This window comes from Cryptotermes secundus, unplaced genomic scaffold (genome assembly GCF_002891405.2).
Source record: "Cryptotermes secundus unplaced genomic scaffold, Csec_1.0 scaffold599, whole genome shotgun sequence".
Lineage (NCBI taxonomy): Eukaryota > Metazoa > Arthropoda > Insecta > Blattodea > Kalotermitidae > Cryptotermes > Cryptotermes secundus.
Window position 1 is genome coordinate 1609455 of NW_019730109.1, and position 14214 is coordinate 1623668.

General features: G+C 37.3%; 1 protein-coding gene across 1 annotated transcript in view; it reads right to left on the bottom strand.

Annotated features, from left to right (window-relative positions):
- The window catches only part of LOC111866195 (MAM and LDL-receptor class A domain-containing protein 1), a 39865-nt gene that overhangs the window by 11601 nt on the left and 14050 nt on the right, over positions 1 to 14214 (bottom strand). Inside the window, exons 3-10 of the mRNA XM_023854923.2 lie at positions 12667 to 12700; positions 10844 to 10999; positions 9084 to 9210; positions 6052 to 6220; positions 5286 to 5462; positions 3530 to 3686; positions 2018 to 2202; positions 402 to 486 (exon numbers count right to left, since the gene is read on the bottom strand). Coding sequence (XP_023710691.1) covers positions 402 to 486; positions 2018 to 2202; positions 3530 to 3686; positions 5286 to 5462; positions 6052 to 6220; positions 9084 to 9210; positions 10844 to 10999; positions 12667 to 12700 — 1090 coding nt within the window. The remainder of the gene's footprint in view (positions 1 to 401; positions 487 to 2017; positions 2203 to 3529; positions 3687 to 5285; positions 5463 to 6051; positions 6221 to 9083; positions 9211 to 10843; positions 11000 to 12666; positions 12701 to 14214) is intronic.

Below are 14214 nucleotides of genomic sequence, written 5' to 3' on the forward strand. Positions count from 1 at the left end.
CCGGTACTGAAGTGAATACTTGAGCTACTGAGAGATGAGATGCTTATGGAATATTGCAATTGCGTAATGAAATTCTACTGCTGTGTCCGATTAAGTCTAAAATGCTGAAATGTGCTCAACATGTAGGTCACATGGGAAAGAAGTATAAGGAAATTGTATGTTGCAAAACTTTTAGTCTGTTGACTGAGACTTGGATGTCAGGATAGTATTAAACATATCTCAGGCAAATAGGTGTGTATCGCATGGAGGTGATTTTTTCAAACAATGATAAAATTCTGTTGGATAATTCCTTAAAATGTATAACAGTCATTCTGACACCATTAATAGGAGCTACTAATACTGTGCCATTATCATACACGTTCTTAGTAATGCCTGCCGAAGGAAGTGAAATGTATACTGACTTGGACAGCTTCCGTGAGTTAGGGAGAGGTCATCTAGAGCGATGTCTCCCAGATTGTTCTTGCCCACCTTGCCAGATATGATGATCTGAAATACGTACGGACAAAACTGTGATTTATCTACGTGATAACTACAATCTTTTGAAAATCTCTGGAAGAAATTGCAAAAAAATGAACTTTTAACATTTAAATGATTGCTACGTTATATCTATACTTTTGAGTATTAAATAGGGAGTGAAATTAAGGCAAACAAATTACATGTGCATATATTTTGAATCAAAAGACAGACTTTTCTTAACGTCACTCTTACAGAATTTTCCGTCAGAACATTGTAACTGTTCAGGAAATATTTACGAATATTTCACAGAATCGGTTGAAACTAGGAGCCCTTTTGATGTGTGAAGAGTTCAAATTGGGGTCGATTTTTAGAGGCTCTTTAGAGAATAAGAAAAAACGTCACAAACTAAAACCCCTTATTTGGAAGCCTTGATCGATCTGTCTTTCTCTCGGTCTGCCTCTCTGTGACCTAATAGCACCTAAACTTTGGAAATCGTTTAAACTCTGAATTGGGAAATTTCTTCTATAAGTTAATTCAAATGTTCAATCACATTCATTTACAACAAAGTCTAATTTACATAAGAACATAAATGACTTCTTCATGTAGACCTGTATTATGAAACCATTAAGTATATTTTGATGAAATTCGACATGAGATATGTTTGCATAATATTAGCACATTCGACAAATTCAATTTCTTCTTTACGTAAGGTCATAAATGAATTTTTTCGTGTATATTGTAAACTGTTGATACAATTTTAGTAAAATTTAATGTGAAAGATACAGGCATAACTATAGTTGGTAGTTCTGTTTTTTCAGCCTGCTTGGTATTGGGCCATGAACTGACTTTTCTACATATCCCCTAAATCATTTCACAGATTTCGTTGAAATTCGGTGTAGGAGATATATAATTACGATCAGTTGGGTTATTCAGATTGTTAGCCGTATTGATCAGATAGAGAACCTATTTGGCTTAGGGTCCTAAATACTCGTATATTCGTGCATGTTTTTCATAAACCGTTTGTCAGATGTTGGTGAAATTCAATATTAAACAACTATGCATAATTTAGTGTATCATATTGTTGGCGACATCGCTCGATTATAAAGTATAATTTTTATAATAGGCTTAATCATGTATCCTATAAACTGTATCAGATTATGCTAAACCAAGACACTGTACGCTTGTTGTAATATAGCATATGTTTTGTTGAAATGTCATTTATAAACCCGCCACAAATGAGTTTAATAAACCGCAAAAACTGCTGTTGGGAATATTTTATACTAAATTATGGGGTACAACCTTGACAGTCTTGTTTAATGTTCTGGAATGCCTTTGAGTTAAGATATTAGATTCGATTGTCCTCAGTGTTCTGTTTGTCCACCCATAATAACGAACACTACTTGCATACGCACCACAGACTTACAGAGGCCGATATATGTAATAGGGCAAGCCTTCTTTATATATTTTATAGGCGAAGAAACTAAACAAAAGTAAGATATGTAACTGGCTATCGCTCAAAACCAAAACCTTGAATATAAGCGCCTCATAATTCTTTACAAACCATGAAGGGGTTAGGGGAAGAGATGGGGAGTTCTGCTTGGTACCAGGCGTTGCCTGCTTCTCCAGAAAGGCTCCAGATCTCCCGTTCCTTGTTCTCCCTGGTGTCACTCAGGAGAATACTCAGAGTTCCGATCCCGTTGCCGTACATATGCGTCCAGAATCTGAGGCAGAGTGGTTTGTCCGGATCTGAAAGCAATATCCGTTGTTAGTTCGAACACCCATCAATTGCGGATAACAATTTCTACTGAACAAGGTGAACAGTAGTGACCAATGCAGATATAAAACAGTAATTTTGTAGAAGAATTTCGCGAAAAAACAATTTAGAAGAAGAAGCAAGGACTAGACGGTGCTTCATTTAAATTAGAAGCCATAGAATGGGAGGAAAAGGGTAATTCTGGGGGGAGAGTCTGGGATTGTTTTGAAGTGACTTAAAGAAGGGAAGTGGGAAAGTTTCAGATGTTTAACAAGAAGTATTATAACATCCCCCACAACCCCGTTACCGCAAGCATTGTTGCAAGGTGCGGAATATAATAAGACGGAGTGGGTAATTATGCAATTGTCTTATCAGAACTTTATGCCAGTCATATTAGATGTTCACTTACAATCAGCAATATTTATCGGTAACTGCAGAAAGAATATTAGCATTTAACTGCAATAGTATTTTGAAATTATCACTTTATTTTCTATTCTGTGGCAGATAAGCAATAGCATAGTTGGTGTGACTAATCATTCTTCCATATCTTGCATCTCCCCAGCCACCCCCGCACACTAAATGAAGTTTTCTTGACAAATCTAACACAGACAGTTACTATTTTGTGTATGGTTCACACAGACTGGAGACTCACGACAGAGTTTTTTGGTATGGCCGTGGAACATGCCACCCTAGCCGGGCATTGGTGGCGTCTAGACTTGGTGAAGGGATAAGGTTTATTTGTTTGAGAAACGATAGAGGATAGGTCGGTAATCGACTTGGTCCTCGCAGTTATCGAAAATATTATTAAGCTCATTCACTTTTCTTCGAAAGTCTCCTATGTAATTGTTAAGTCGCAATGCAGCCTATACCAAGGTATTCCGCTGTCTTGTGATCCAGAGTGGCTCGGCTGAGCAGGACTATTTTCCACATGATATTTGACAAATGAATCTGATTCAGTTTCCGAAACGCAGTGTATATTAATCACATCCCACAGAACAGACTATTTCCGACACAACATTCATGTTACATGTGTTTTCTAAATGACATAATGCATTGCCTAACTATGGCTTGAACTCTGTGATTTTAGTCCGCAAGCGAACTATACCGACCGAGCAACCGCCGCTTGTCGGCGAAGTTTAGTGCCAAGTTTTGCGGATAGAGGGTGTCGCGTGGTCAGAGCAACGAATCTCCACGGCCGTTAATTTCAGTTTTCTATTTCCTTGAAATAGCTCCTCAATTATCCTCACGAGGCTGAGTGGACTCCGTTCCAGACTCATTACTTCTCATTACTTCTCAGAAAAAAATCTGGTAGAACAGCACCTGTGGCGTCGAATTCCATACTCGATAATCTTGCGAAGTCGCCCGGACGTCGGGGGTAAGAGGAGTCTATGTAGGCGTAACCTCCTTCCATCCCCCCATGCATGAAGCTAGTGCGATCGGTCGCAGGCCCCGTTGAAGGATTGTGACTGCCACGCCCCTGCGAACAATTATTCAATGTTAATAACAAATGAAGGGCAATTACGTTTACAATAATTATCAGTTACTTGCTTCAGCAATTAGAGTGTGCAACGAGGCATGGTTTGGATACAGCCTTCTCTGCTTATCTCTGATTTTGAATTCGTTCACAAAGATGGACGGTATGTCATTCATAACCTCGCCGAACATCACTTATTTTCATAATGCTGCACCGAATATCTTAGAATTATTGAGTTATTACGTAGCAGCGTTAGTCGGGTTTTATGGTTCACAAAGAAGACCAGGTGGTCCTCCTACAGATTCTGCTTAGCCAGTTGAATATGAATGAGATTTAGAATTGAAGAAAAGTAACATTAAGCTATATTCTTAAGAATTTCCTGCCTCTGTATTTAAATTTTATAGCTTTAATACAATGGGTGTGGGAAAAGTGAATCATCATCTTAAGATGTTATTCTTAGCAGCAAATATTAAATTTTATGAAACAACGACTCTTCTAAAAATATCTATAAATGCAAAAATTTGGTCTTAATAGAATACAATTAGAAAAATATTTCAAACTGCAGAAATGAAATATCTGATAAAGGTCGTCGGATTCAGAATATCCGATAAAATAAGGATTACACTGAAACCGAACTAGACATTGAACATATAAACGGTACGATGGAAAAGCAGACAGTGAAAATGCGCACATGTGTAAAATATCTGAGGAGACTACCACAATTAAATCAGTTACCAGATACAAGTCCCACATGTCAATATTCTTAGAACTGGGAAGATCAAGGGATGGATGCAGAGATCAGCTGGAGACGTAACATGTCCCTTAACTTAATACTTGGAGGAGAAGAAGAACATTATTTCAGTATTTTCTTTCCATCTTCATGTATAGTGTCATACGAAATGAGCTACAATTGAAGTCTATACCTGCCACTCTTCTGGGTCTTTCATCCTCATAGTAATGCAGGACGTTTGCAATTAGTTTTGTCTCTGTAGTCGTCGAAATGCGGCGACATTAGCAGGAGACGCGCCTTGACTCCTGTTCCACATAGAGCAAAAGGTGGGACATATTTGCTAAAATAGGAAAATAATCACTATACCTGCGTTACTTCGCTATATAGTCGATAACAAATCTATATGTTTGTGGAGACCTAAATTCATGGTTGCTTAGTTTCGTATAGCTTAAAACAAAGTAAAAATGTACATACTGGATTTATGAACTACAGAGTGACATATATGTAACATGATTAAGAGGTAGGTCTGTTAGAGTTGGTTTATACTGCAAAATCGTCATGGAGATGTTCCTTTAACTTGACAAAGGAATAATCGGAAACACGCGCGTGGCAGCAGGGTCTGATGCGAAAAATGATCTTGGTGATCACTTCGGAAGAGGATCGCTTCTGTGGTCTGTAACTTCCACCACATTCTTTGGATTTTTGCGCAGATCATGTCGGGACGAGTGGATTGACAAGAGTAATCTTTTGCTCGTTTGTTCGGCGCTATGTATTAAAAAAACAACAGAAAATTTTAAATGGATTTAATACAATTTTTCAGAATTGTAAGTAAGCAAGATATAGTCATAATCTGAGTTACAACTTTAACTTACCAGGGACCAATCGAAGTCGTCTTCTTCATCATTTGTCCAACCACAGAATCCACCTTCGAAAGTGCAGTGTCCTTTGCACCCCAACCCCATCTTGAGGGCGACATTGTCAACTGCCACAAACCCACGGAACCGACGGTACGCGTCAGAAGATTCCTTTGCAATTCCCTCGAAAACAATCTGACAACAATCAGGTCAAGTAAAGAAAGGAAGAGTCACTAAAAGTGTGTGTGTGTGAGAGAGAGAGAGAATAACTGTCAAATATTACAGCAAAAGGATTGAGACAGATGGAAGAAATACGTGAATCAGAAGAAGAGGGAAGAAGAGAGGACCAGGAATAAGCAAGGGAAGGAGAGGGTAAGAGAAATGTAGACTTAATTTATTTATTTGTAGTTTAGTTAAGGATTACTTCAAATTATGTAGCTTTGACTAATATGCTTATTTGGTGAATTCTGAATTGGAAAGAATGTGAAAAGTAGAGGATAAAATAAGAATGAAATATAGAAAACAGAAAGAACGAATTAGAGAAAGAGGGAGGAAAAGGATTGATTAAATGGAATACAAAGGAGAGAAACAGAAGGTGGAAAATGGGTGCAAAGACAGACGGAGAGATATGAATGAATAAATAATATATATATATATATATATATATAATACATTCATTTGTTATGGAAGAATAAAAATGATGGGTGGGTGATTGCTTTAAAAATCGAAAGAGTGAATATTTTAATGGAAAATGTGGAAAAGTTAACAAGCAAAGCAGAGTTACCTGATGAACAGAGTTGAATGTATACAGTACTTCAGCCTCGAGCCATTTCTGATTTGTGGGGTCCTTCGTACTCCAAAGAACCCTGTCGAAGCCCCCTTGCAGACCCTCTTCGTTGAGGGGATGGAGTAAAATACGCAGTCCAGCTGCACTCAGTCCGTCAACGTAGTAGCTACACAAGTTCACACGCATTAATAAAGTAACCTGCTTCTAGACAGAAATTCCGGTTCATTAACTGTGTTGTGGAGGGTCCCTTACTTCCTTTGATTTGTGGTCGATTTCCTTTCAATTCCATATAGATCCATCATCATCATCATCATCATCATCGTCATATGATCAAGTAGGGGTATGTTCAGTGTCTTTGCATCGATTGTTTTTGTTCTTCCTAACGTTTCTTTGTTTTTGTTGATACTGCTGTTGTTATTGTTTTATACTCATACTAACTCTGTAATTACTTCCTCCCAAAGTGAGTTCAGCACATAAATAATAAATAATGTAATTTAATTTAAAGTAATTATTGGGTTGTAAATGCCTTTGCACCCTCTGTCATAATTAATAAGATTAAAACTATGGTCCTATTTGTTCTAAAAACACGAATAAATCTTTAGACAGTTTTTCATCAGACTAAAGACAATATTTTAAATATATTGTATTACTAAAAACTCGTTCTTTTAGAAAATATAAAGACAAAAATTCTGAATAGTGCAGTGTCCATTCTTACTTCTCAACGCTGTCACTATTTTTTATTTGTGTCATAGGCTCCAGTTTCGATTGCTGACTGTCAATTATAGAGCTGAGTTTTCTGGGTATGGAGACAAAGCGAGAAGGGTGCTCTGCCTATTCTCCCCCACCCCCATTCCTTTGCTGTTCATTCTTAAGGGAAAGTTGTTGTAATCTGTCTTGCGTTACTGTAAGCAACCTTATATTGTGTCGGCTAAATTCTGGTCAAGCTATTATAACACTTTTGCTAGTGACAGAATAATTAGGCACTTTTCATATTAACATCACACGAACAACATAAGTTGAATATGTTCCACCGACTGTAATCGGTTAATATGGCCCTCTGAAATGGTTGCTTATAGCTCTCGATATGATTGTGAAAAACTTCCCTGAATAACTGCATGAATCATACATGACTAAATAGATGCATTCCTGAATTGACCGCAAAACTTATACTTAAATTACGGCGTGAAACATACACTGCATGACTACATAAAGCACGATTGAACTGCTTTGTGTAATTATGAGTCAGCTCGGCACCGCTCACCTCTGAATGTTCAAAGAAATATCGGCTATTTCATAGCTTAGAAATTTATTAATTTGCCTTATGTCGATGCCTGTTTTGCAAGGTCGTAGCATGCACTCCAACGATCAGGACAAAACGATTGATTTATTAGGTCTAACTGCAAGAGAGGTTAACGTCTCTACCACGAAATGTAACGGGCTCTCAAAATCTTCTGTGTATAGTAGAGGAATGATGCATGTACAGAGGGCCTCCTGGCTTCTTCGTGAACTCTAGTCTGTGCTGGCTTCGGTAAGACAATAGTCGATCCTTTGCACTAATATTTATTAACCTCTCGATTATGACTTTGAATTTCGCTTTGAAATGCAATGTCCATCGTCTGAGCAATGTTTGAATTTCCGAGAAGGTGTAGGGAAGTAGCATTCCACATATTTGTATTCTGTGAGTTCTTCAGACAAGTGCACTAAGTATATGAACACCGAAATTGTTCATACAGTGCCACGGCCAAGAAACAAACATGGAAAATATTACAGACTGTTCAAAGACAGGTTTGTAGTCAACCACGGTTCTCTTGGGAACTGCTGTTTCTAATGTGTCGACCTGGTTGCACATTTCTTAACCTCATTTTTATTTTGGATGAGGACAATATAATCTCGTCGATATCCTAAATAATTCACTTCCACATCTAAATGTTTCCTTCAATTAAAAATCAGCTTTGTTCTTTGTAGTATTACGGGTCGCACTCTGCGGATGAGAACTCAAACCTGCTGGAAGCTTAGCTTCCTCGCATCACAAAAGAGTAGAGTTCGAATTGCAGTTTGTCTCTGTATGCCTCACTAAATAATTTGTTTGTCTTACCTTTCATTGAGAGTGGTTTTGCGGATGTGGTTACTATTTTTTACTCATAAGAAAAAATTCTATACATCTACAGAAATTATAAATTCTTAGATTGATTTAAATATTTAGTTCAAGCATTCAATTTTTCTTACTCATTGATATTTTTAATAATTTCTGATTGGAAGTGTCCATACAAATTTTCAATGCAGCCACACTTCCAAAAACTAGCAACAATTCTCTTACTGATGAGTAAGTGTATGCACTTCGATTTTCTTACGGTCTCCCCTTCCACTCGCTAATGTGGGTGAATAGTCAACCTATGCCAGCATTTCAAGTTTATGTGTGTTTAAAATGAGGTGACCATATGAATGACTTTTGTAAGAACATACAACGACAATTGGATAAAACGTTAAATTTTTAGTGCAAAACATGCAGAATCCTGCACCTGTCGATCATTAATCTAGTCAGGAATTCAAGAAACCAAATACTGCAATTTTGTTTAGGGACACTGCGATATGATCATAATATTTTACTGAGCTGAGGACTAAAACACAGGGGCACTCAAGTTGGGTCCTTACCGTGAACAACCTCTTATAACCTTCCTACTTAATATTGTAATCAGATGAATGCTAGGGTTAATGAAAAGAGTTACATTTATGATCTCCTGGGGATGGTAGAGCAAACCTGCCAGTGTCATACATAACGTTTCAATTTGGTACGAACGAGTGAAGGAAACTTGGATTTTGCACTGTGTGTGAAAGAGAATAATGTGCAGACTTCTAACATATCGCTATTAGTAAATGATGAAAACCCAGATAAAGTTCTGGTGAAATGGACACCATCGTTCCAGATGTGAGACAGCCCCCCACATTACGTACGTGCACAATTACTGTACCTGCATTCAGTATACGTATCTCAGAGTGTACTGACATCAAGATCACAAGGGATGTCTCACCTGAAAGATATGCACTTGCCCTCGGCTCCCGTCGTGTCCATCACAGGACTATCCAGGAAAGCATTCTGTGCCGCTCTTGTATCTGGTGTTGCTCCCAGCAGTGAAGTTTCAAAGAACACATACCCTCCTAAAAATCCAAAAATTTTTTTGGCAGGCAATTTTTCCCAGGCAATACTTTATTATGTTAATGAGATATCTAAATCTGTGAGCTCTGTTTTGTGAATGCTTCCTTAACACATGAGCATAATAAAATGTATAACATTTCTTTACCTGAACAAGTTCTGTTAATTATGAATTGTTAGGAAAGATTATAGAGCTATAATCTTGTTTTCAAAGGACAATAGTTTGAATAATGTATTAAACAAAAAAAAAATAAAACAGAGATCTCATGATATATGAGGCCTACTAAACTGAGATTGTGAAATATCACTCGACAAATGATAATATCTGGCATAGAATAACTACCGATATTTTCAGAAATTATGCTGATATAGTTAATTAGCTTACTATCATTGGGTGGGGTGAGACTGAGTCCACTTGGTGCTTCAGCTACTAATTGGCCTATTGTATCGGCCCCTGATGATAGATGATGAATGTGGAGCAGTCGGTGGAATGATAATTGGCAGGGGAAACCGAAATACTAGGAGAAAACCTATTCCAATATTAGTTTGTCCAATACAAATCCCACATGACCTGACCCTGGCTCGAATGTTGATACAGGCATGAGTATTCTACAAAAAGTACCTACGTTCCAGACTGATGACAACTCTCCCAAGACTATAAAGCAGCGCAGTGTGACTGAAGCGTATAAAACATTCCACAAAGAAGTCATAATTTTTTAGACGTGTATTTATAATAAATGGTCAAAATTTAATTTTCCTTATCTAATATTGCTAAAAATGAACTAAAAGTTTAATGTCATACATAAAATTTCAAAAGAGATCTCTCTCTTTTAGTGCGGACACGAATCATAATATACGAATTCAAGCCTATACTACTTCACATTTCCCATTAACTCTTACCGACATTGTACTGTGTTCTCTGTTAACCGACAGAAATGAAATCTAATTTCATAAAATAGTAAGAGCTTACCTACTTACTTACTTACTTACCCATGGAGCTAAGCCCTTATGGAGGAGCCGCCAATTCTGCAGCTACTCAAAAATTCCCCAGCATTTTATGGAACCCGAAGTTCTATTTATCGTGTTCTTAAGAACCCTCCACTGATCCATATTCTGAGCCAGATCAATCCAATAGATACCATCTCATCCTATCTCCCTAAGATCCATTTCAATATTGCCCACCCACCAACTCCTTGCTCTTCTCAGTGGTCTCTCTCCTTCTGACATTCCCACCAATATCCTATAGGCATTCCTCGTCTCCCCCATTCGTGCTACATGCCCTGCCCACCTCGTCCTTCTTGACTTGATCATTCTAGTTATACTTGGTGAACAACATTTATATAATTATCAATTCTCGTCATAATATCAAGAATGGAGTAAGAATTAACATGCAAAACTTATATCAGGCATATCAATTCTGATTACCACATAACTAGAATGAAAGCAATAACTTGGAAGAGACATACTGAGATCCAATTTTATGTGTGTATCGAAATNTCCCCAATTGATAAATATGACGGAAATGAAACTCATAAAACAGTACAAAAGTCAATTACCATATAGGCTCGCAGTTCGCCATTTCCCTGTCAGGAGCTATATGAAGGTGAGTGGAAACATTTGCTTATATTATATACGTACCTTTTACAGCATCGTCACCCAAACTAGAATCCCTGCTGGGACCTCCCAACCAGTTGGATAAAGATCCTGAACCTATCTGCCATTGCAGCATCGATCCGTTGCGATTAGTCCAATCGCAGGTGTTTAGATCATTATCAGAACCGAAGTCACACGTCTCTGCAAAAGAACGAAAGCATGTGTAAGCATTTCAAAGTAGCCAAAGATCGTGCTTTAAGGAATGCATATCGAGTCGAGCGAAAATATCTTGAAGGGGAAATACACGTACGTAGTTGATGTCGTCTTTCAGGCAGAATTAGTAATTATTAATATCGCGTGCTTACGATTTACAAAGTCTAGAATAGAGTAAGGGAAAAATACGTTACGTTTAAATATTAAATTTTCATTGATTAGTATTTAATATTTGCGTTTATTAATAAAATGTTGATTAATAAATCTAGTTATATATGAAGTCTATTAAATGATTTATTTAATGACATTAACATGCTGATCAAAGGAGCGCAATACCCTGGAATATTCCAGATGCCGAGATACAAAGCACACATTTTAAATGTGTGTACTACGGCATGGATTCCATCCTTCCAATTTTATTTTATTTTATTTTTCATTCATTATTTTTGCCTAGTTGGCGGTTTGTTTTTGACCTAATGTATTTGCTTTAGGAAAGAGAATATGCTTATAAAATATATGCAATATGTGTGAAAGCTGGAATTTCCGAAATTTTAGCTACTGAAATATAGGGCTATTTTTCACGAAATTTGAAATTAATATTATGCTATTAAGGACGACCCCAAGATCGTAATTTGTAATCTCTTGCAGTCGCTAATAACAAAATGTGGGATGCAAAATTTGTGGTGAAATTTCGTTATCTGAATCAATATACTTTCTTGAATCGATGTAGGCTACTAAATGCTTGAAAATTATGAAAGATTTATTGGTGTATTTTCTTTAGGCTTAAAAACGTGGTCGCTGCCTGAATTACACGTTTACATTTCGGTTTTAAGTAAATAACTAATGAAACACTGAAATAAGCGACTGAAATTCAATATAGATATAGATAATAAACACACAATGTTACAAATATTTTATGAAATACTGTATCTAAATTAATAATACAAATTTGATGACGGTGGTATTATGTTTCGCATATTTAATGCAGGTAATTTTTCATTTCAATTGTAAGTTCTCAAAACAAAATATAATAATTTGAAGTAAATTAGAACAATAAAATATACTTAGATAAATTTATCCATTCGCTTAACTAATTAAGCATTACACCATGAAGGCGTATGGGGTGTCAGTATACTAGTATATAGATTCATGTTTTCTTGACCTCGGCCGCTTTATCCGCGGGGAAAGAATTTTCGGTTCTGATTGAATAGGAGGCTAGGTGGGCCCCAGAATCGGTTTGTAATGATAATATTGCCCTGCCCCTAATACTTGTCGCTATGATCGTCACTCATATTTTTATGTATCGTGTATATAATTGTGAAACAGTAAGAAGCAATTCCCCTAGAACAGGGTTTTATGGTTTGACCATTTAAGCACGAGTGCAACACACTGGCCAGCGAGATCAGCTGCATTTTATTGTTGCATTTTAAAGTCACACTACCTACATAAGACACCAACAACACAAGTTCTGTAGGACTCTAAGTCTGTGATTGGAATGCAGGCTTTATGACTTATACTCTGAGGTCTTTCTTATTTATTTTCTTCTTATTGTCATCTGCAGAACTTCATTTGCACATTAGGAAGTACATTTTCATGCTCTCACTGACTATTAACTGTATTTATTCTGATTCATATCAAAAATATATATAACTTGCCTCCTAGTGTTTCTTGCCTCCGGACTCGGTCCATCTAGAAAAAAAAAATTAAAGAAATGTAACGGCTTTGCAGCTCAATTAACTGGGTAACTACAACAACAGCAACAACAATTCAATTAATTTCAATTCAATTCGTGTTTATTTACGAGTAAACTTAACAGCACAGTGGCCAATTACAAAGTTAGAACGAGTATATAGAAATACACAAAAATAATTAAAGAAAAAAATACAAAATATGACAGTCTATATAATAGCAATAAACTAATAACAATTCCAAGAAAATTTGAAGTTAGCTTTAACAGGCCAAAAAATAAAATAAGTACATTCCCAATAGTTATGCCATTTGGGGCGAGAAAGAACAATACATGTACATACACACAATAATAATAATAGAAGAGTTTGAAGCTCTTAATCCTGAATGAAATCATCTGTAATACAGAAACGCCTGGAACATGTTTCAGTGTTGTATGATTGTTTTGTTTTCAGAGATACACCGAGCGCGTCTCTTCCGTGAGTGAAATTTTCAGTGTCTCAGCCAGTATCTCTAAGATACGCATGTCCTTGGTTTACAATTTTCTGGCGACAGAAGTCCCACTTCAGATTCTGATTGGCTGGACGGGGCGAGCTGGGGGGGCTGCTTAATCAGCATCCTCCAATTAGAGAAAAATCAAGTGGCTAGGGTCTTAGGTGTGAACTCAGCCACCTGTGATATATCTGTTAAATTAAAATTTGGACTAGCGTGGCTTCAGAGAGACCATGCAAAAATTACACCTTCTGTACCAGTTAAATGTTAGAATTTTGAGAGTCTGGTTTCGGTTTTCCCATTAACTTGGACTGATTTACTCTCGTGCAGCTGGCTTCAAGCATGACCTAAGTTGTAAACCAAGAGAGGGACGAACTCCCCAGAAAAAAAAAATTATTCTGAGCCGAAACTAATTAATTTCAAAGAACTTAATCGTATTAAATGAATCAAATATTCCCCTAATTTTGACTGAGCCGATCACAGTGGCTGCGCAGTCTAAGACATGAACTGCCTCTGGCAGCTCAAACACGGGGATCGTGGGTTTGAATCCCACATGAGGCATGGATGTCTATGTGCGTTTGTTCTGTGTTTATGTTGTCCTGTGTGCAGGTAGCGACTTTGCGACGGGCTGATTCCTCATCCATAAGACCTACCGACTGTGTAAAAATCATTAAACTGAAAAGGGGCAAAGGACCAACAAATAACTGTAGATAGATAGATAGATAGACGGACGGACGGACGGATGGACAGACAGACAGATAGAATTTCGACTACTTCAGTTGGCAAAAATTTTCATTCTTCAAGAATAACTCTTGACAACATTTGTAATTGCCAGTCACGGTGGCCAAGCGGTCTAAGGCATGTACTGTCTTCGCTCGCTTGGAAACCGGGATCGTGGGTTCGAATCCCACTCAGGGCATGGATGTTTAGTTTGTGTGTGTGCGTTTTTCTGTGTTTGTGTACAGGTAGAGGCCTTGCGACGAGCTGATCACCCGCCCAAGGAGTCCTACCGAATGTGTAAGATC